At 57.2% G+C, this 22147-nt stretch overlaps 2 protein-coding genes across 7 annotated transcripts; one reads left to right on the forward strand and one right to left on the reverse strand.

Annotated features, from left to right (window-relative positions):
- Positions 1–2727: 2727 nt before the first annotated feature.
- LOC118712210 (nitric oxide synthase interacting protein) lies at positions 2728–14450 on the reverse strand. Its single transcript, XM_036425767.2, has 10 exons — positions 14336–14450; positions 6117–6204; positions 5710–5780; positions 4510–4615; positions 4207–4288; positions 3958–4117; positions 3751–3878; positions 3457–3644; positions 3266–3374; positions 2728–2831 (listed from the first exon to the last, which is right to left on the reverse strand). The coding sequence occupies exons 3-10, from the start codon at positions 5777–5779 to the stop codon at positions 2760–2762; spliced, it is 915 nt and encodes a 304-aa protein (XP_036281660.1). The 5' UTR covers position 5780; positions 6117–6204; positions 14336–14450; the 3' UTR covers positions 2728–2759.
- Positions 14401–22003, forward strand: PRRG2 (proline rich and Gla domain 2). 6 transcript variants are annotated; one of them, XM_045577172.1, is made up of 7 exons: positions 14401–14493; positions 16167–16271; positions 16436–16617; positions 16797–16836; positions 19734–19869; positions 20925–21074; positions 21370–22003. In XM_045577172.1, exons 2-7 carry the CDS (start codon positions 16181–16183, stop codon positions 21386–21388), a joined length of 618 nt encoding a protein of 205 aa, XP_045433128.1. In that variant the 5' UTR covers positions 14401–14493; positions 16167–16180; the 3' UTR covers positions 21389–22003. The 6 variants fall into 6 exon arrangements, with proteins under 6 accessions (XP_045433128.1, XP_045433130.1, XP_045433126.1 ...); XM_045577174.1 differs by having other exon boundaries at positions 14408–14493; positions 16442–16617; XM_045577170.1 differs by lacking the exon at positions 14401–14493 and adding an exon at positions 14547–15328.
- Positions 22004–22147: the final 144 nt, after the last annotated feature.

Raw genomic sequence — 22147 nt, forward strand, 5'->3', positions numbered from 1 at the left:
CCTTGACAGGAATCGAACCCGGGACCCTTTAGTCCACAGGCCGATGCTCTATCCACTGAGCCAAACTGGTTAGGGCACCAAGCCCCAGCTTTATAGTCAACCCTTCCCCCTCCCCTGGCAAGCAGGGGTTTGCCCCCTGCCCTGAGGTTGTCATTTCCCCGGAACACATCTCCGCCTTTAAACACTGGAGCGAGCAGTGGTGACCGTCTCACCGGCAGCCAGGGCTGTGGGGCCGGGCCACCGGCAGGCCTGCCGCTTCCTGCTCTGGGCTCCGGGCCGGCGTCTGGGAAAGCTTTGTGAGAAAAGACAGGTTTGTTTCCACTTCCTGTCTCTTCGCCTGTCTGTCTTGCTTCCTCTTTTTTTAAAGAAAAGAGATTTTAAAATTTATTTTCAGAGAGAGGGAGAAGCATTGATGTGATGTACAACCGGCGTCTGTACCCTTCGGTGGCACCGGATGCTGCCCGATCAGCGGGCCACCTCGGCCAACACTCTTTCTTTTCCTGTTACTGAGGTACATTTAAAAATATAGAGAGCCCGAAGCGGTCTGGCTCAGTGGATTGAGCGTCGGCCTGCGGACTAAAAGGTCCCGGGTTCGATTCCGGTCAAGGGCATGTACCTTGGTTGCGGGCACATCCCCAATACGGGGTGTGCAAGAGGCAGCTGATAGATGATTCTCTCTCATGGATGTTTCTAACTCTCTATCCCTCTCCCTTCCTCTCTGTAAAAAACCAATAAAATATATATTTTAAAAATTATATATATAATTGACTTCAGAGAGGAAGGGAGAGGGAGAGATAGAAACATCCATGATGAGAGAGAATCACTGACCAGCTGCCTCCTGCACGCCCCCTCCTGGAGATTGAGCCCACAACCCGGGCAGGTGCCCTGACTGGGAATCCCACTGTGACCTCTGATTGGTGGGTGGACACTCAGTCACTGAGCCACACCAGCTGGGCCATGGTTAGCTTTGAAACCTTAAAGGAAACCTGTTTCTTGGAGGAAAGACCTTGACACCTCCCTCCCCCTTCTCACAAATAGCCTGTGAACAGAAGACGTGGGTTTCGGTTTCTTGTGGAAACAAAGGTACGAGATGGAAATCCTAGAAGTTCTTTGGGTTATGGGGGGTTAGGGTTAGGGTTATGGGGAGTGGGGGGTAGCCCGTAGCACACAGAGCCTGTTTTAGAGACCTTGAGGAGCTGAGGGAAACACGGAAGGCCTCGGGGTGGTTGAGGGAGCTTGGGAAAGCTGAGGATTGGGGTGTTTAGGGGAGGGAAGGTTTGAGGGTGGGCTGGCTGTAAAGGTGGAGAGGTCTGTGGGGTGAAGCTGGGAATACTGGGAGAGGGAGGGCACAAAGGAGGTGGGGAATGGCAGAGCCAAGCCTGGGGTGGGTGCCTCCAGAGGCGGCGAGGCCTGGAGCAGGGTGAGTTTGGGCACGTTGTGTTCTGAGCCTCAGTGGGCTGTTCTGGGAAATGGGTGTAAGCATCCCGATCCCAGAGTGTGGCAAGGATTCCAGGGACTGAAGGTAAGGGCTCCCTGAATGTTAGGCACCTGGGCCAGTTTCCAGGGACTGGCGTCCCAAGAGGAGGTATGAGGACTAATAGGGACCAAGAAAAGATTCTTTAAAAATTATATATATCAATATATATTGATTGATTTCCGAGAGGGAGGTGAGTTGGAAACATCAGTGATGAGAGTCATTGATTGGCTGCCTACTGCACTCCCCCTAACCAGAGATCAACCTGAAACCTGGGCATATGCCCTGACTGGAATGAAGCTGTGACCTCCTGGTTCATAGCTCGATTCCCAACCACTGAGCCACACTGGCAGGGCCAGGGGAGATTCTAGAAGTGTCTGGGGGAGCAACCACTGGGTTTAGGGGCTTCCCAGGGTGTGAGTTTGACTCTGTCCACCCTCCCACTGAAACCTTCCCCTTCAGCACTGCGGTCTGGCCCCTGAGGGGGCTGGGCTGGGCGGAACTGCAGCCTCAGACACTTCCTGGCCCTGGGATCGCATCTGGACGTTAGCTGAGAGGCCCTTTCCCCAAAGGACAGGGCAGACTGCACGAGGTCTCCCTGGGACGGAAACTCATGTGTAAGGGCTCGGGGCAGGCATGTGTCTTCCTTTCCTCTTTGCTTGTCTGTCTGTCCTAGCTCTCCCTGCAGCCCAGGGTGGCTTTTGTGGTTAAAACAGCTTTAGGGCTGCGCCTGCTCTCCTGGTCAAGTCGGGACTCCAGGCCGGTGCACCAGGCGCCCTCCCTCTGCTCCTCGGACCCTCGCAGTGCTCCTGCTCCTCACCCTCCAGCGGTGCTGGGGGCGGGGGCTGCCCGTGGCATCGTCTCAGAACTGACTTCCTCCGGGTGGGGTGTCACCCTGGGGACTCTGGCAGGGGTGCTCGGACACCTCACAGGCTCCAGATGTGGCATAACGCACACCCCGGGCTTCTCCCGGTGCTCAGGGTCCGCCATGTCCTTCTGGGAGGGCGCCGTGTGGTGAAGGCCGGGCCCTGGCCCTCCGGCCAGCCCATCAGTGTCAGCTGTGCGCTTGTGTTCAGCTCAGTTTTACTCAACCTGCGACCATATTAAACGCTCTCAGCCCCCGCTTCCAAACTGGAGTCCTTCCAGCCTGCCTACCACGGTCACTGCCACCACCACCGCCGCCATCGCACAGCCTCTGCGCCGCCCCCCGGGCCCGGGCTCAGAGGCGAAGGAAGGCGCCGCACACCAGCCAGTCGCTTCCAAGTCCTTTATTTGGTTCCCGCGCTCAGGCCTGCATCACAGGCCGCGACTTCTCCGCCTGCAGCTTCACTCCGGAGCCCGCGAAGCCCGTGCCGCCCTGGGGTGTGGGGGGGAAGGCGGAGTGAAGGCCGTGGAGGGGCAGAGGCGGCCCGAACAGGAAGGGTGGGCGGGGCCTAAGGCAAGGGGCGGGTCTCCTGGGAAGAGGGCGAGGACCAGGATAGGTGTGACATCGAGGGCGGGGCCTTGGGGAGGGGTGTGGCCTGAGGAGGAGGCGGGGCTTGGGGAAAGTGACCTGTGAAGTGGCGGGGTCTTGGGGAGGAGTTTGTGAGAGGCGGAGCTTGGCCTGGCGAGGAGGTGGGGCTTGGGGAAGGAAGTGGCCTGACAAGGGGGCGGGCCTTGGGGAGGAAATGGCCTGGCGAGGAGGCGGGGCTTGGGGAGAGGAGGGGCCTGGCGAGGAGGCGGGGCCCTGGGAGGGCGGGGCTTGAGGAGGCGGGGCCCTGGGAGGAAGGCAGGTGGAAGGGCCCCGCTCACCCGCTGCAGCACGATGATGTCGCGGTCTGTGAGCTTCTCCCCGTTCACAGGGTCCACCATATCCTTCCGGATCAGCTTCTCCACGCACTCCAGGGTGACCACGGCGCCCCTGCGGCGAGTGGGAGTCACACGCCGCCCGCCCAGAGGGGCCGCCCCCAGCCCGCCCCTCCGGCAGGTGCCCCGTGGCTCACGAGGGCCGCAGCACGGCGCACGGCGTGGCGTTGCTCAGGCTGTCCCGGGTCACGGCGCACACGTAGCGCTCGCTGCGCGTGATGAGCCCCACGCGGTCCACGGAGCTGTCCAGGGGCGTGAACCGCACCGGCGTCAGGTCGGACATGCGCAGGGGCTTCCCGGACATGGGGCAGGTCACGGTGCGGGACTGGAGGAGGAGAGAGGCAGGGCTGGGCCGGGTGCGGGAGGAGGGGGAGGTCCCGGCGGGGAGACACTGGAGACGTGGGCGCAGGGGGCTCGCTGGCGGGGCTCACCGGCTTCTCCAGCTTGGTGGCTTTGGCCTCGGGGGTCAGCGACGGGATCCAGAAGCTGGGCAGCATCTTGTCCTTGTCCTTGTCCTTGCCTGCGGGGCCGGCGGCGCTGGGACCCGCTTGGGCATCATCTGCAGGAGGCAGAGGGTTCCCATGGTTAGGTACTTGGCCCCCAGGGACCCCCGCCCTCCCACAAGCCTGCCCCCTCACCTGGGCCAGCTCCCGGGGCGGCCTTGGGCGTGAAGGGGTTGAGGGGCCGGCTGACGATGGCCGCCTCCTTCTCCAGGAAGCCCCGCACCTGGTCCTGTGCCGCCGCCCGCTGCAGCTCCTTCTGCTCCTCCCGCCGGGCGCCCCGCTGCTTCTCGTAGGCCTGGGCGGCGGGAGGAGGGAGCGGTGAGCGAGGCCCTGCTTGGAGCTCACATCCAAACACCAGCACACCTGCGCTCCCTCCTCCCGCACCTTCAGCTGCCGCGCGATCTCCTTCTTCTGGTGCAGAATGTACTCCAGGATCGCCTCCCGCTCATACAGGTAGCCGTCCGGGCTGCGAGAGGGCGGAGGGGAGCCTGGGCCGGGGCCATCGGAGGCAGTGACGGAGCGGGCGCCCACGCCAGCTGCGGTGAGGGGCCAGATGACAGCCCAAGAGCCCACCCTCTATTACCAACATGACACACACAGGGTCATGCCGCCTCTCAGACGAGGACGCTGAACCTGAGGGGTGGGGCAGACCCGCCCCCACAGTCCCCTCCCGTGTTCCCAGCTCACGTGACGACGGGGTCATGGCAGGGCTGCAGGGAGAGGCAGCAGCAGTCGAAGTCCTTGACGGCATCCCGGCTCAGGCGGATGTTCTGGGTCCCATAGCCTGAGGCCGCTGGGGACAGGCAAGAAAGCGCATGGAGAGCCCGGCCAGTGTGGCTCAGTGGTTGGGTGTCGACCTATGAACCAGGAGGTCCTGGTTCAATTCCCAGTCAGGGCACAGGCCCGGGTTGTGTGCTGGATCCCATGTGGTGCCTGCAGGAGGCAGCCAATCGATGATTCTCATCATTGATGTTTCTCTCTCTCTCTCTCGCCCTTTCTTTCTGAAATCAATAAAAATATATTAAAAAATTTTTTAAAGAAAAAGGTGGAGAGAAAGGAGATATGCCTCTCTCCAAACGGTGAGAGGCACCGGGAACTCAGAGGTGAGGAGACTCAGAGAAACAGGCAGTCAAGAGTAGGCTGTGTTGCCGAAACCAGTTTGGCTCAGTGGTAGAGCATCGGCCTGTGGACTGAAAGGTCCCGGGTTCGATTCCGGTCAAGGGCACTTACCTTGGTTGCGGGCACATCCCCAGTGGGGGGTGTGCAAGAGGCAGCTGGTCAGTGTTTCTCTCTCATCGACGTTTCTAGCTCTCTATCCCTCTCCCTTCCTCTCTGTGAAAAATCAATAAAATATATTTTTAAAAAGAGTGGCTGGCCCTCGCCGGCTTGGCTCAGGGGATGGAGCGTGGGCCTGTGGACCGATGGGTCCCGGGTTCGATTCCGGTCAGGGGCACGGACCTCAGCTGCAGGCTCCTCCCAGCCTGGGCCCTGGCCAGGGCGTGTGCAGGAGGCAACCAATGGCTGTGTTTCTCTCATATCGATGTTTCTCTCTCTCTCCCTCTCTCTCCCACTCTCCCTAAAAATCGGTGGGAAAATGTCCCCGGGTGAGGATCAAAAAAGAGAGAGAGAGAGAGAGAGAGAGGGCCGTGCGGTCTCTGTGCTGGGGGCGCCGCACAGCCCACAGGAAGTGTTGCCCCGGAGGGAGAGTGACAGACGCCAGTCACCCTCTGGCTCTGCCCAGCTCCGGAGCGGCACCTCTCCCGCCTCCTTTCTCCTGCGGGAACATTGCTATGGCAACAGTGCCCTCCCAGAGGGGCCCAATGCGGAGCCCTCCCACGGGTGCTGGGGCTGGGCTGTCACCCACGGGGACCAGGGGCGCGCCCGTACCTGTGTCCTTCTTCTTCTCGTGGTAGGTGTACACGGCGCCCGCCGTGCAGTTCTTGCCGTGCCGCGTCATCCTGGGGAGGAGGGAGGAGGGCGGAGGGAGGGGCCGGAGGAGGGAGGAGGGAGGGGCTGGAGGAGGGAGGGGCTGGAGGAGGGCGGAGGGAGGGAGGGAGGAGGGAGGAGCGGGAGGGCCGCGGGGAGGCAGGGAGGAGGGGGGGAGGAGCTGGAGGGCCGCGGGGCCAGAGGGAGCCGCTGCGGGGCCAGGGGCAGGGAGGACAGGCCTGGGACAGGGAGGACGGGCCTGCACGGCCGGGGGCTGAGCTGCGCCCGCGAAGGGGAGCGGGCGGCGGGGCGGGGGCCTTAAAAGCTTACGAAACCCCTGCACGTCCCAAAGGGAGGCGTCGCTTTACCTTGGAAAAGGCCCGGGGTTCGGGGTTCGCTTGCAGAAGCGGGCGTCCTGCTGGCAGGCGTGGCCTTAGGAGGCGTGGGAGGAGCTACCTGAAACCGGACGAAAGGTGGTTATTATTATTATTATTATTATTATTATTATTTTTAAAGCTTACAAGGATGTTCTCTCTTTTTTTTTATTAAATTATCTGTGTACATATTTTAGCATTGCGCCCCCTTCCATACATACCCTCCCTCCCCAGAGATTTGTCTCTTTTTTAAAAAATATATTTTACTGATTTTTTTTTTTTTTTTACAGAGAGAAGAGAGAGGGATAGAGATTAGAAACATCGATGAGAGAGAAACATCGATCAGCTGCTTCTTGCACACCCCCTACTGGGGATGTGCCCACAACCAAGGTAAGTGCCCTTGACCGGAATCGAACCTGGGACCTTTTAGTCCGCAGGCCGACGCTCTATCCACTGAGCCACACCGGTTCCGGCCGCGGGCAGAGCTCGGAGGGTGGAGAAGACCGGGCTGCGGGCAGAGGGACGGGTCAGCCTGCCTGGGAGGGCTGTGGGTGCTTCAGCAGAGTGGGCGCGGGCCTCTGCCGGGGTGCATGCGCCCGAAGCCTCAGAGACGCCAGCACGGGAGCAAGACCACAGCGGCTCCCCCAACGGAACGTCCCCCGCCCGGGAGGAAGGGCCGTAACTGCCCGTCATGGAGACCAGCACAGAGATGCGACTGAGTAGGCGTGTGCAAAGCATCATGGGTAGATCATAAGAACACAAAGCTGCCTGGCCGGCCTGCTCAGTGGTTAGAGCGCTGCCAGAGGCCAGAAGGGGTCGCAGGTTCGATTCCTGGTCAAGGGCACGTATCTCGGCTGCAAGTTCCATCCCTGGCCCTGCTCCGGACTCGAGTGAGAGGCGACCAACCACGTGTCTCTCTCCCATGGATGTTTCTCTCCCTTCTCGCCCTCTCTCCCCCACTCCACCCCCTCGTCCACTCTCTAAAACAGCGGTTCTCAACCTTCCTAAGGCCGCGGCCCTTTGACACAGCTCCTCGTGGTGGTGGCCCCCAACCATAAAATTACTTTCATTGCTACTTCATAACTATAATTTTGCTACAGTTATGAATGGTAGTGTAAATATCTGTTTTCACACAGTTACAATTCATAACAGTAGCAAAATTACAGTTATGAAGTAGCAATGAAAGTAATTTTATGGCCGAACCGGTTTGACTCAGTGGCTAGAGCGTCGGCCTGGGGACTGAAGGGTCCCGGGTTCGAATCCGGTCAGGGGCATGTACCTTGGTTGCGGGCACATCCCCCGTGGGGGGGCGTGCAGGAGGCAGCTGATCGATGACTCTCTCTCATCGATGTTTCTGGCTCTCTGTCTCTCTCCCTTCCTCTCTGTAAAAAATCAATAAAATATATTTTTTTAAAAAAAGGAGGAATTGTTGTTCCTGCAGCCTCTCCCCAGGAGGTCTGACAGGGACCCGCCTTGTGGATCTTGGACACAGTGTATCCCACAGGTGGGAATGTCACTCACGTTCCTCCCCTCCCTCCCCTCCCCCGCTCCCTTCCACTTAAAAAAAAAAATCAATGGAAAAACTATCGTCACTCCTTGGGTGAGAATTTAAAAACAAAACAACAACAACAAAACATAATGCTGGGTGAAGGTAAGAAATTAAAGATCAGCCCTGGCCAGTGTGGCTCAGTGGACAGAGCGCCGGACCATGGAAGGAAGGGTCCCAGGTTCAATCCCTGTCAAAGGCATGTACCTCGGTTGCTGGTCCTGGTCGAGGCCCATGTGGGAGGCAACCAACTGATGTATCTCTCTCACATCGGTGTTTCTGTCTGTCTCTCCCCCTCCCTTCCACTCTCTCTAAAAAAAGTGAGGATTAACAAAAAACAAACAAACAACAACAAAAAAAGTAAGGATTAACAAAATACTACAACAAAAAGTAAAGGAGATCGCTAACAAGCTATGTGCCCAAACGATACATTTTAAACAACACCTACACACGAAAGCAACTGCACAGATTAGAATGTTTGCCAGGTAAGGGAGGGACTGACTAGGGCCGTGGTCGGCAAACTGCGGCTCGAGAGCCACATGCGGCTCTTTGGCCCCTTGAGTGCGGCTCTTCCACAGTACACCACCGCCTGGGCCGGTCTGTGTGGAAGAAGTGGCGTTAGCAGAGGTTTAGGTTTAAAACATGTGGCCCTCCAAAGAGATGTCAATCGTGGTCCTGAGGCTATCTGGCCGAGGGGATGGGCAAGAACAGGAAAAGGAAGAGGGCGGGTGCAGGGCCAGTGTGGGGAGGACTGAGCGGTAGGACCTGCCGGGCCCGAGTCTCAGGGCGGCCCCCACTCCGTGTGGCTCCAGACGGCTGGTCCTTTTCCCCCCCGAATCTCAGTTTCCTTTGGGGACCCCCAGGGGGTCTCGCTGCGGGGCCTGGACTGCAGGGAGGTCACACCCAGAGCTGGAACACACGGGAATGTTCTATCCGGCTCTCCGGTTTCAGGGGGATTGAGGGGTGTGTGTGTGTGTGTGTGTGTGTGTGTGTGTGTTTGGGGGCGACATGCCCAAGGGCTCCCACATGTAAAAAGCAGCTAAAGCAACTTCATCATCACTCCCCTTTGCTTCTGGTTACTCAGGAACCCGCTTGGCCCTGGCCAAACCCGAGGCGCAGCCTCTCCGGGCCGTGGCTCTCGCTCGCCCCCTAGTGGTGCCTTCCAGAAGCCGCTTTTTCGTGGTGAGGTCTGTTTCTGCAGACCACGGCCCTGACCTTCCGGACGCATCCCTGACCTTCAGGACGCATCCGGGCGGCTTAACAAGTGTGCTCACCCCGGCAGCCGCCCCCGCCCCCCAAAGCGGCCTCTGCAGGAGCGCACCGCGGTGCACCCCCAGGCGACCCAGAGCCCAGACCCCCGCTTCCTCCCGCCCCAGCTTCTGAGCCAGGGCCCCGCACCTGTGCCCCTGCCCCGCCCGCCCCGCTTCCGCCCAGCCCCCGCCACCCGGAGGGGCGAGCTGACCTCCGGACACAGCCCCGCTCTATTCTTAGTCGCCCACTGCCTGCCCCGCTGCGGTGTCTGGCTCCGAGCGGCTTGTCCCCTGGCCAAGGGCAGGCTATTTCCATGTCTTTGGCCTCCGGGCGCGGACATTTCCCTTCAGGAGAGAGAGGCACAGCCGGAGGTGTGTGTGTGTGTGTGTGTGTGTGTGTGTTCACCTGGCCAGGAAACACTGGGATAGCAGGGTGACGCTGCCCGACCCTGACCACAAGCCAACCCTGAGCCCCGTCTCGTCCATCCTCCAACCCCAGCCTCCCGCAGGCCGGTCCCACCACCGCCCCGCTCTGCACAGAGCAAACTGAGGCTTAGAAGTGAAGCCCTCGCCGGTGTGGCTCAGTGGACAGAGCGTCGGCCTGCGGACTGAAGGGTCCCGGGTTCGATTCCGGTCAAGGGCATGTACCGTGGTTGCGGGCACATCCCCAGTAGCGGGTGTGCAGGAGGCAGCTGATGGATGTTTCTCTCTCATCGATGTTTCTGGCTTTCTATCCCTCTCCCATCCTCTCAGTAAAAAAATCAATAAAATATATTAAATAAAGAAAAAACCACACTGAATGGTACACTTTAAATGGATGAGTGTTATGTTAATTATATAATAAAAAAATAATGTCTGTTTTAGTTTCTGAAAGGGCAAGTTTTTTTTTAATCCTCATCTGGGAATACATTTTTATTGATTTTTAGAGAGAGAAGGGAGAGAGAGAGAAACATTAATCCGATGCCTCTCATCCAATGCCCCCGCTAGGGATTGAACCTGCAACCTAGGCAGGTGCCCTGAGCAAGAGTCGAGCCCTCGACCATTTGGTGTATGAGATGATGCTCCAACCCACTGAACCACCCGGCCAGGGCCGGCGAGGGCGCGTCTTCACAGACAGAATCACCCCACAAAGGCTCGTTGGCGCCCTCAGTGACTTCTGAGACCCTGAGGCCAAGGGGGCGGGGGCAGTGCCAGGATTCTGGCCACCGGGTGACACTGTCTCCTGCGTGAGGCCAGTTTCTAAATAGAAAGCAGGGCGGTGCCACCTGCTGCCACTGGTATTTCGGAGGGCACATCGAAGTAACAGCTAAGTCCTCACCAGAGGATATTTTTTCCATGATTTTTTTTTTTATAGAGTGGAAGGGAAGGAAGGAGAGGGAGGGAGGGAGGGAGGGAGGGAGGGGGAGAGAGGGAGAGAGGGAGAGAGGGAGAGAGGGAGAGAGGGAGAGAGGGAGAGAGGGAGAGAGGGAGAGAGAGAGAGAGAGAGAGAGAGAGAGAGAGAGATAGATCAGCAACCTCTCACACGGGATCGGATCGAACCTGCAACCGAGGCACATAGCCCTTGACTGGGAATCGAATCTGCAGCCCTTCGGTCCTCAGGCCAAACCTGAGCCAAACCGGCCAGAGCACACCAGCTAATCTTTTTTTTTTTTTTTTTTTAAACATATTTTATTGATTTTTTACAGAGAGGAAGGGAGAGGGATAGAGAGTTAGAAACATCGATGAGAGAGAAACATCGACCAGCTGCCTCCTGCGTACCCCTCACTGGGGATGTGCCCACAACCAAGGCACATGCCCTTGACGGGAATCGAACCCGGGACCCTTCAGTCCGCAGGCCGAGGCTCTTTTATATATATATAAAAGCAATGTATCCGTGCAAGCATACATTCACTGCCGCAGTTGTTCCAAACACACTAAAAAACATTCCAGCCCTGGCTGGTTTGGCTCAGTGGATACAGACAGCATCAGCCTGTGGACTGTAGGGTCCCGGGTTCGATTCCAGCCAAGGGCACAGGCCTGGGTTGCAGGCTGGATCCCTAGGAGGGGGCCTGCAGGAGGCAGCCGATCACTGATTCTCTCTCAGCATTGGAGTTTCTACCTCTCTCTCTCTCCCTTTCTCTCTGAAATTAATGAAAACGTGTAGTTAAAAAAAATAAAAATAAATGTCAGCCTCTTCCACGAAGCCCACCCTGACCAATTCTATTAAAATACAATACAATACAACGAAAACATGACCATGATACCGTGAGCACAGTAACAATTCCTAAGCATCACCTGCTACCCGGCTGGTGTGCCAGTCTCCCTGGCTGTCTCCCAACTGGGCTGAATTCTGAACAGTGGTTCTTTTTTTCCTTTTAATACATTTTTATTGATTTCTGGGAGGAAGGTAGAGGGAGAGAGAGACAGAAACATCAATGATGAGAGAATCATTGATCGGCTGCCTCCTGTCCTCCCCCGACTGGGGATCGAGCCGCAGCCCAGGCCTGTGCCCTTGACTGGAATCGAACCCGGGACCCTTCAGTCCGCAGGCCGGTGCTCTATCCACTGCGCCACACCGGCTGGGGCTAAACAACGGTTCTTGACCTCGTGGCAGGGACGGCAATTCCTAGGAGAACCTAAAGGCGGCGCTACCAGCCTCTCTCCCTAGACGGCCAGGCCAGGGGGCAGAGGCCTCGGCGGGAAAGGAACCAGGAGGGCTGATGGCACTGGAGGAACCGCAGACGCAAACAGGCTGAGAGCAGGAAGAGAGAATTCCCGGAGAGCAAATGCAAGCCTCTGAGGTTTATGGAGGCCTGGTGGTCAGGCCCTGTGCGGGGCATTTTACACAGTTACCTCCGCCAGGCTCCACCCCAGCCCCGTGGGTGCTCCGAACAAGGAAACGGAGGCACAGAGAGAACCCGGGCCGGCAGAGGGGGTCAGACAGCTGTGCAGGCCTGGCCTAGATCGCCAGGCGCCGTGCCGGACTCTGCAGGTAAGAGTGTGTGTGCCCGTGTGTGCCCGGCCCCTCCGCGTGGAGACCGGCCCTTCTCCTCCCGCGGAAAAGCCGCTCTGCTAAGGCCCCGAGCCGCCACCCTCAGTGCTTCACCCTCTGGGCTAGGAGCCCAGGCGGGGCGGCTGGACTCCTGACTGGGCGCTGGCACTGCCCGGCGCCTGGGGGGCAGGGAGCTCAGAGCTGGCACCATGGTATCAGGGAACCCCTCCTGCCACTTCCCACCTGCGGGGAGGTGTCATCGATGCCCTGATCACCCAGCCAATCAGAACATTTATCATAAAAGCACCAAACCCATAGAAACGGTCATCATATCCTTCAAACAGTTATGTCCCGGGCAGGTGCAAAGTGCTTCCACGTCTCCAGCCCTGGGCCCTCATGTCCGACTGGGGAGGTGGGCTCTCCCGTTTGTAGGTGAGAAAATAGCACTGACCTATGAACCACACTGTCAGGGCACAAGCCCCAACAGGGGGCAAGCAGGAAGTAGCCCATCACTGATTCTCATCATTGATGTTTCTCTCTCCCTCTCCCTCTCTGAAATCAATAAAACATATACATTAAAAAAAAAAAAAAGTTTGGTCGGCAAACTCATGAGTCCACAGACCCAAATACCAACAGGACAACGACTGGAATTTCTTTGGAGAGCCCAAGTTTTTTAAACTTCAACTTCTTCTAACCCCACTTCTTCAACATAGGCTCGCCCAGGCCGCGGTATTTTGTGGAAGAGCCACACTCAAGGGGCCAAAGAGTCGCATGTGGCTTGAGAGCAGAGGTTTGCCGACCACTGCCCTAGCCGGTTTGGCTCAGAGGATAGAGCGTCGGCCTTTGGACTCAAGGGTCCCGGGTTCAATTCCGGGCAAGGGCATGTACCTTGGTTGCGGGCACATCCCCAGTAGGGGGTGTGCAAGAGGCAGCTGATCGATGTTTCTCTCTCATCGATGTTTCTAACTCTCTATCCCTCTCCCTTCCTCTCTGTAAAAAATCAATAAAAAATATATCTTTAAAAAATAAAAACAAAAAGTCAGTGTGGAGGAACTGGAACCCTCACACAGGGAGAGTGGGGGTATAAAGTGGAGTACCCGCCTTGGAAAACTCTGGCGGTTCCTCAAAAGGTTAGACATAGAGTTACATTTGCTTCAGCAATTCCACTCCCAGTGTCCACAAAAAACACCTGTACACCAACGTTCACAGCAGCATCTTTCATAATAGCCCCAAAGTGGGAACCACCCAACTGTCCATCGATTCATAAACAGATAAACAAAATATGGTATAGCTCATGCAGAGGAACATTCAGCCAGAAGGAAGTACTGGTATAGGCTACAAGACAGAGGGACCTCGGAAACATTATGCTAAGTGAAAGGAGCCAGACGGAATCCTGCAAAATCCAGATGAGGTCAATCCATTCAGATAGAAAGTAGATTTGTGGTGGCCTGAGGCTGGGGAGGGAGTGTAAAATGGGGAGTGACAGCGAATGATGAAAATGTTCTAAAACTGATCATGCTGATGGTTTCACAATTCTGCAAATATACCAAAAATCACTGAATTGTACATTTTAAACGGGTGAACTATATGTTAGGTGAATTACCAATATAAGCCAATAAAGTTGGGTTCCAAAAAATATATATTTTATTGATTTTTTTTTTTTTTTTTTTTTTTTTTTTTACAGAGAGGAAGGGAGAGGGATAGAGTTAGAAACATCGCTGAGAGCCGGGACCGGTTTGGCTCAGTGGATGGAGCGTCAGCTTGTGGACTGAAAGGTCCCGGGTTCGATTCCAGGCAGGGGCATGTGCCTTGGTTGCGGGCGCATCCCCAGTGAGGGGTGTGCAGGAGGCAGCCGATTGATGTTTCTAGTTCTCTATCCCTTTCTCTTCCTCTCTGTGAAAAATCAATAAAAAAATATTTTTAAAAAAGAAAGAAACATCGATGAGAGAGAACCATCCATCAGCTGCCTCCTGCACACTCCCTACTGGGTATGTGCTGGCAACCAAGGTACATGCTCTTGACGGGGACTGGAATTGAACCTGGGACCCTTGAGTTCGAGCCAAACCGGTTAGGGCTGGGGTTTTTGTTTGTTTGTTTGCTGTTGTTGTTTTTTTTAAAAGGAGGCCAGCAGGATTTGAGTTTGGCCTGCTGACGCCTGGCATAACGGAATCGGTGAAATGAGGTGACAAAGAAGCAAGAAGACAAAACTCAGATGGCAGGATTATCAACAGAATAACCGACCCAGTTTCTTCCACGAATCAATTGCGCACACACACAAAAAATCAGAGTGGAGTGAAGGGGAGATTGCTCTAAGTTAGGAGAAACTTAGACACTGAGAGACGACTGTTTTATGGAAATTCTGTCCCGGCCTTCCTCCGGACCCTGAGACTCCAGCCCGCGGGAAGGAGGCCGCAGCGCTCCCACCCCTCCACCTCCTGGAACTCACCTCGCAGACGACTCCCGGCTCCTCCGTGGATGCTCCAACCGTGCCCCTACCCCGGAAAGGAGCGCTTGTTTTCCCTCTTAGCTCCACCCACTTCCGCGCCGGCGAAGGAAACCGGAAGTAAAGCTGCCCCTACTCGCGGAGGTTCCTCATCTGTCTTGGTAAGTCTTCCCTTTTTCTCTTGCTCCCACCGGAAACCTAAGTGTCAAGTCGAAGGTTCCGGTTAGAAAAGCTGGTTTAAATTACGGGGTGCGCTTGGTGCGCTTAGTATCTACGAGGCATTTCCCGGGCCGGGCGATTTCCTGCTTGTACCCAAAGCTTTGCGTCTCTCCAAGCCCGAGTTTAAGGACTAATCTCTTCCCCCAGACATTGGGAACCCACTTCTTAAATATATATCCACTTTTTTGTTATTGTAAATAAAGAGACCATTAAGAGGGGACAACGTCTCTGTCCCCATTTCTAAATGGAACAATAGAGGAATCGAAAGCCAGAGCCCTTCGCATCACCCCAGGAAACAGGAATTTATTACGGCATACTATTCACTTGCCCCTAGGGGACCAAGGCATGCAGTTCCTGCCAGTTTCTAGAAATATAGAAATCTGATATCTGGAGGCCTAGACGTTTAGTTCCCTAACTTGGCGGGGCTCACTCCCGCTGGGGAAGCAGGAGAGAAGCAGAGCAGGCGCCTATCCAGTTCCCTAAGTGTGGGGGTGTCTTAGGCCTTCCTATAGGGCCCTGGACCTTAGGCCCTTCAATATAAGGTCCCTTTAAATATTTTGTCCCTTACCTGAGTCCCGCCCAGGGCAGGTAGTCGCAAACCCCGCCCCTCTGCCAGAAACCGCGGCGGGGGAGGATTACAGAGAGCCGGAGCCAGCAGGGAAATCCCTCCTTTTTTCTTCCCTCCCCTCCCTCCTGCCCCTCTTCACAGCTGGCCTCAGCTGGCTGAGGAGGCCCCGAGATTGAGGAGGAGGGGTCAGTGCTCACAAGTCTGGGCAGGTAGGTGAATACCCCTGGAGGCAGGGCCTGGCTTGGGGACCTTGGCATTAGGCTCCTTGACCCTTGGGGGGCGGGGGGTCCCATAAATGTAGGGCCCTCCAAGCCCAGGAGTTCAGAGCTTCTTCCCCCACCTCCCCCTGGACTCAGGAATCCAGGGCCCTGTTCTTGCCCTCTTCCTGTAATCTTTGATCTCTGTGGCTGGATGTGGCAATGGGCATAGAGACAGAGGGATGCATGTGGAAATAAAAGGGAGGAAGGGATCCTGATGGCCAGTGGGCACGTTTAGGAGCGCTTACTGTGTGGCAAAGCTGTGCTGGGGCCGGCAAGCACCGAGGGGAAAAAGATGAGCTCCCTGCTCACGTCCTCGGAGGCGCGCTGCCTCTGCTGGAGTCCTGCTCCTGAATCTTGCAGACCGTATACCTTGGGCAAGTCCTGTGACCTCTGTTTCCTCACCTATAAAATGGGGATAATAACAGCACTATTGTGAACATTGAACTGTTATATAGGCAAACTGCCTTGAACAGAGTCTGGCCCCAAATACAGGCAAGGGCAGTATCTGCTATTATTATTATTATTATTATCATCATCATTATTATTATTATTCATGAGCCACAGCGTCCAGGCAGGGAGACCTTGCCTCTTTCCGGAGGGGCGGAAGCACTGGTCATCTATACCTAAGGTGACCAGACATCCCGCTTTTTAAAAATGTGTCCTTCCAAACATCGGGACTTTTTAAAAATGCCACCGGGTGCGGGACAAATTGTTAAAAATCGGGACCGTCCCGCCAAAAGCGGGACATCTGGTCACCTTATCTACACTCCCCCTCCCCCCGTTCCAGGTGGTCCGCAAAATATGAGGGGCAGGGGCCACCCCTCTCTGCTGCTGCTGTACCTGGGCTTGACCACCTGTCTGGACACCTCACCCAGCAGGGAGCAAGACCAAGGTGAGGTGCTTGGGGGGGAGACTCTGACGCCCACCTTCCCCGATCCTGGAACCATGGTGTCTGCCCGCCTCCTCCCCCAGGGCCCCCCAGCACTCCTTCCGCTCGGGTTCGGCTCCCTCCATGTCCCTAGTCCTCCATTTTGTCCTGTCCCTCCTGTTCTCTGGGCCCAGAGGTCTTCCTGGACCCCCCCGAGGCTCAGAGCTACCTGGACGGCCACCACCGGGTTCGCCGAGCCAACCACTGGGACCTGGAGCTCTTCACGCCCGGGAACCTGGAGCGGGAGTGCCTGGAGGAGAAGTGCTCCTGGGAGGAGGCCCGGGAGTACTTTGAGGACAATACTAAGACGGTGAGAGCCTGGGGGGGGGGCGCTCCAGGCCATCTTCTTCAGGCGGGGGGGAGGGGGGGGGCTGGTGCTCAACTCCCTCTTTCCCCCCTGGTCTCAAAAACCTGGGTGGCTGGTTGGGTGTGTAGGATCTGCCAGCTGACACCTTGTCTTCCCGCCTTCTGTACGCCCACCCCTTCCAGGAGCGCTTTTGGGAGACGTACATCCACAATGGCAAGGCAGGTGAGTGGGAGCCACACCCTCCGGTGCCGGCGGCTCAGGCACTCCCCGCCCAGATTCTGCCAGCCCTGGGTTCCTGGAGGTGGTTAAAAGCGTCCTCTCTCTCTCTGATTAATATATTTTTTAATATTTTATTGATTTTTCACAGAGAGGAAGGGAGAGGAACAGAGAGTTAGAAACATTGATGAGAGAGACATTGATCAGCTGCCTTCTGTACACCCCCCACTGGGGATGTGCCCACAACCAATGCACATGCCCCTGACCGGAATCGAACCTGGGACCTTTCAGTCCGCAGGCCGACTGAGCTAAACAGGTCAGGGCTGATTAATAGTTTTTAACTTTGGTTTTGAGAGAGAAATAGAAACATCAATTGGCCGCCTCCTGCACGGGGATCTGACCAGGAATCGAACCGGCAACCTCTTGGTTGCATGGGTCACTGCTCAACCACTGAGTCACACCAGCCGGGCAAAGCATCCTCTCTTTTGAGATGATAGGTGGGCCTGAGGGAACCCACCATACCTCGTGGCAAGAGGTCCCGTGCTCCCAGGAATCAGGAAGTGAGGGTGGAGGGAGGAATTGCAGCCCGGCGCCTGTCAGGCCTCAGGCTCCCAGCCGCTGGCCCACCTGGGAGAGCCCCAGCCCTTGTGCAGCGTGGTTGCTAGGGGGGGTTGTTCCCTAGCAACACATCCTGGTCAGGCCAGGCCATGGAAACCTGTGCATCCTCACCGGACCAGTCTGCCCACCCTCAAACCCTCCCCTCTGAGGCCCTGGCATGGCTGCAGCCTTGCTGCTAAGGGGGGGAGGGGCCGCTCCCTAGCAACGAGGCCCGGCCAGGCCGGACCCCGGAAGCCAGCCCGCCTGCCACCGCACTCACTACCTGGCTGGCTTCTCCTCCCCGCAGCCCATCCCAGCCTCTGTCTGGTTGCTAAGGAGGCCTTCTCCCTAGCAACCACACCTAGCCACACTCAGGCTTCAGGACCCTAGGCCTCCTGCCCACCGGAGGACCCCCCTTCCAGGCACCAGATGCCCCACCCCCTTGTGGCCTGGTTGCTAGGGGTGGATGTACCATAGCAACAGGCCCTAGGTCTGGGCAGGAGCCTTCACATTGGAGACGGGTTGCTAGGGGGAGGTAACAGCGTTGCTACAGGCGGATGATGCCTGGTTACTGCTTGAATCCACCTCAAACGTGTCCGAGGGCCTGCCTTCTCAGGGCAGCTTTTTGTCAAGAGGGCCAAGAGCCGGGGTTTGCTGTTTGAGGGGAGCACCTCCCTGCTCCCCCCGCCCCCAGCCCCCCAAGTGCTGAAGATGGACTCCCCAGCAGCAAGACCTAGCAGAGCCTCGGGAAGCTGGAGTCCGCCCTGCACACCCTCCCCTCCCCTCCCCTCCTCTCCCCTTCTCTCCCCTCCCCTCCCCTCCCCTCCCCTCCCCTCCCCTCCCCTCCCTTCCCCCACACACTTTCCGTAGACGCAGGCCTCGGTGGGCTAAGGGGGCTGCAGCTTAGGGAAGGGGCCATCTGCTACTGGAGGAAGGTCTCGAAATTCCTCCACTGATAAGTGAAACAATTTTTAATTGATTTCAGAGAGGAAGGGAGGGGGGAGAGAGAGAGAGAAGCATCCATGATGAGAGAGAGAGAGAGAGAAAGTCATGGAGCGGCTGCCTCCTCACGCTCCACACTGGGGATGGAGCCCGCAACCCGGGCCTGTGCCCTGGATGGGAATCGAACCTGGGACCCTTCAGTCCGCAGGCCAAGGCTCTGTCCACTGAGCCACACCAGCTGAGGCGGTAAATGAATTTTTTCTAGCCTTCTGGTAAATCCTAAAGCTTTCCTGTGGGTTCTGCAATTCCCCCAGAGTGGAGAGCTCGCCCCTCTGTAAAAGGGGCTGCATTCCAGAGGGGGGCAGGGTTGCCAGATTAAATACAAGAACTACCCCCACCCTCTTTCTGAGTTACCGTATTTTTCGGACCATAAGACGCTCCGGACCATAAGACGCACCAGTTTTTAGAGAAGGGAAATGAAGAAAAAAAGATTCTGAAACAAATAGTGTCCTAAAATATTTTATGTGCATTAAAACCCAACATCACAGTCATAAACACATGTAATCAACCCTGTAAAGTAAACAGCAGCATTTAGAACCATTTTAGAGCCGGGCAAGCACACAGAGACCACACAGAGCCGGGCAAGTAAAAAAACTTTTTTTTTAAGTATATGTGTAGGCTATATTTGGACCATAAGACGCAGGGACTTTTTCCCCCCACTTCTGGGGGAAAAAAAGTGTGTCTTATGGTCCGAAAAATACGGTAAATTTCAAACACACATGAATCTTTTTTTTTTTTTTTTTTTTTTTTTAGTATAAGTATGTCCCCACTTAATAGATGGGATATATCTGTATTTAAAAAATACTTGCTGTGTATGTAAAGTTTTGTGGGGTGTCCTATATTATTATTTGTTAAATCTGGCAGTGTTCAGGTCGGGGGGGGGGGCTGGGGCCTTGAGAGCTGGCCACCTGACCTCCCTACCTTACCTGAGATCTTAGGATCTTAGCAGATGGATTGCTTAGGACGACGGTCTTGAACCACCCTCCAGGGAGGGGCTTCTGTGGTCAGGGGGAGACAGCTGCCATGTTTCCTAGTGCCCGTTGAAGGTATCGTAGGTCCTCTACGCATTTAATCTCATTGGATGTTTGCAGCCTGTCAGAGCGGGACGATGGTCCCATTTCAGAGCGGGGAACGGGGGCCAGAGCAATGAGCCAGGTCAGCCAGCTGGGAAGTGGCCCCAGCTCTGCCCGGCTTCCTGGCCGGTGTTCCTCCCTCCGGAGAAAGGCTTTGGATGTTGGGGTGTGTGGGGTGGCAGCCCCTGGGCAGTGGCTCCCTCTCCCCCCTCTCCCCGTCCCCCTCCACAGGGCGTGTACGAGTGGACGTAGCAGGCCTGGTTGTGGGGCTGACGTCTGGCATCCTGGTCATTGTGCTGGCCGGCCTGGCAGCCTTTTGGTACCTACACTGGCGACGTGGCAGAAGCCAGCTACCCAGCCCTCAAGAGTAAGGGGACTTGGGGGGGGAGGGGAGAGGGGGGGAGAGAAGGGTGAGCAGGGCGGGAGGACGGGCCAGCCGAAGGAGATGGGCCAAGGGTTGGGGACTGGTGGCCGCTGCTGAGAGGTCTCAGGAGACAGCCCTGAGGAGAGAGAGTCTGTGAGGTGTGTCCGGTTGTGGCGTGTCTGTCTGTCTGTGTCCTCAGTACCTGGCACACAGTAGGAGCTCCATCAGCACTGACCGCCCGTCTTTTTTTTTTAAACATATTTTATTGACTTTTTACAGAGAGGAAGAGAGAGGGATAGAGAGTTAGAAACATCCACGAGAGAGAAACATCGACCAGCTGCCTCCTGCACACCCCCTCCTGGGGATGTGCCCGCAACCAAGGTACATGCCCTTGACAGGAATCGAACCTGGGACCCTTCAGTCCGCAGGCCGATGCTCTATCCACTGAGCCACACCGGTTTCGGCTACCTCCCGTCTTTGCAGTACTGGGTGTCGTTGTGGTTATCAGTGTGCGACTCTTGTCTCTGGCAGAGCAGCAGCCTGTGGGCGTCGGTGGTATGTCAGTTTCCGTGCTGCAGGGTGCAGCGAATGTTTGTGTGCGGGCGCCTGTAGGAGCTGTCTAGGTGTGTCTTTCTCGGTGGCGGTGGCGTCAGTCTGGGAAGGATGGTGGGTCGGGGGATTGTCAGGAGTTTATTGTCAGTGGGTGGTGTCTCCGTGCTGTGTCTGTCTCTGTGTGTGTCCACCTGCCTCCAAAGGCTGTCGTCTTTTTCCCCCCTTTCTCTGCCTGTCCCTGTGTGTCTGTGAACGAGTCTCTCTCTCTGGGCAGTTGTTTTCTGGGTCTGCCAGTCCCTGTGCCTCTGCCTGTCCTTTTGAGGTGCCTTTCTGCGCGTGTGAGATTGAAGGTGACCCTCTTTCTTTCTTTCCTGGCTCCTCACTCCCTTCCACATGTCCCCCTCCCAGCCCCAGTCTCTGGGTCCCTAAGTCCTCCCTCCTTCTCCCTAGGAGTCTTCCTATATCCCTAGGTTTCCCCCTGCTCACGGTGCTCCTTCTGTTCCCAGGGCCGACCTCATCAGCCCTCTGAGCCCCCTCAGCTCTGCGGGCTCGCCCACGCCCCTGCCGCCGCCGCCCCAGCCGCCGGGCCTCCCCACCTACGAGCAGGCCTTAGCGGCCTCCGGGGTGCACGACGCACCTCCGCCGCCCTACTCCAGGTGCGGGGGCGGAGCCATGGGCGTGGTCTGGCGGGGCGGGGCGTGGGTGGGGCGGGGCTTGGAGCTCATTATTCCGGGCCGGGTTTCGGCGCGGGGGGCGTGGCCCAGCCCGAGGGCGGAGCTTCCGAAGGGGTGGGCCTTGTGCCCAGAGGGCCTGGGATTGGCTGGGGCGCCCGGAGCGGTTCGCGAAGGTCTGGGTTGGCGAGGAAGAGGGCGGGGGGTGGAGGGTGGAGGGCGGAGGGGGGCGGAAAAACAGCCGGGTCTTTGACTCCCCACGGCGCCCCTCCCCACGCAGCCTCCAGAGGCCTCGGTGAAGGAGCTGCTTCGGAGCCGAGCCGGCTTCCCCGAACCATGCCCCAGATTCACACCGGATTCCGGAAGCTCTCCGAAGACTCTGAAAAAAAAACTGCGGAGCTGAACTTGGGGGGACGGGGGGTGCCGCGGGTAGGGGTCGTCCGGTTCGAGGCCTACCCTGCCTGGCACACGTGTTTCCGCCGCGTACGCTGGACTCACGTCTTCGCGAAAGTGTTCCCGCGCCCCGGCACCCCGCGGGCTCCGACGCGTTCTTGACCTTGTGGGGGGGGGCGCCGTCATCCCCGCCCCCGGGGGCAGGCTCGGAGCCAGGCACGCAGGCCGAGTGTGCAGACTCGCGTGTGAGGTTGGACACGGCCACCTCCCTCCAGGGACACGGGACACACACACGCACACACAGGCCCCGCCCGTGCACACGCGTGTCTCCATGCGCTCCCCGCGCGCGCACAGGGGCCCTTTGCAACCCGGGGGGACAGGGGGGGGGCATATTTGCAACCTTACTCATCAGGGGCAGGCTCTTCCCCCTCAATAAAAGCTCTTTGGAAAAGACATACACACACACACACAAAGTGAAAAAATGCACACAAAAAATGGAAATAAACGGAATCGCGACCCCAGGCGCGTCTGCGCGCAGTGGAGCTGGTTGTCTGTGCCCGTGTTGCGCCCTCCACCCCCAAGCCCGGCCTGCGCTGTCTCTCGTTCACCCTCTCCCTCTCTCTCTCTCTCTCTCTCTCTCTCTCTCTCTCTTTTTTTTTTTTTTT

Source organism: Pipistrellus kuhlii, unplaced genomic scaffold, assembly GCF_014108245.1.
Source record: "Pipistrellus kuhlii isolate mPipKuh1 unplaced genomic scaffold, mPipKuh1.p scaffold_m20_p_84, whole genome shotgun sequence".
NCBI lineage: Eukaryota > Metazoa > Chordata > Mammalia > Chiroptera > Vespertilionidae > Pipistrellus > Pipistrellus kuhlii.

What these genes read in the sequence shown, in the direction of transcription:
- PRRG2 (XM_045577172.1), top strand. Translation starts at nt 16,181, where the DNA reads ATGAGGGGCAGGGGCCACCCCTCTCTGCTGCTGCTGTACCTGGGCTTG. An exon ending in CAGCAGGGAGCAAGACCAAG is followed by an intron (nt 16,272 to 16,435) that starts GTGAGGTGCTTG and finishes CCTGTTCTCTGG; the next exon opens with GCCCAGAGGTCTTCCTGGAC. An exon ending in TTGAGGACAATACTAAGACG is followed by an intron (nt 16,618 to 16,796) that starts GTGAGAGCCTGG and finishes CACCCCTTCCAG; the next exon opens with GAGCGCTTTTGGGAGACGTA.
- LOC118712210 (XM_036425767.2), bottom strand. Translation starts at nt 5,779, where the DNA reads ATGACGCGGCACGGCAAGAACTGCACGGCGGGCGCCGTGTACACCTAC. An exon ending in TGCGCCGTGCTGCGGCCCTC is followed by an intron (nt 3,375 to 3,456) that starts GTGAGCCACGGG and finishes CACTCGCCGCAG; the next exon opens with GGGCGCCGTGGTCACCCTGG. An exon ending in ACATCATCGTGCTGCAGCGG is followed by an intron (nt 2,832 to 3,265) that starts GTGAGCGGGGCC and finishes CCCACACCCCAG; the next exon opens with GGCGGCACGGGCTTCGCGGG.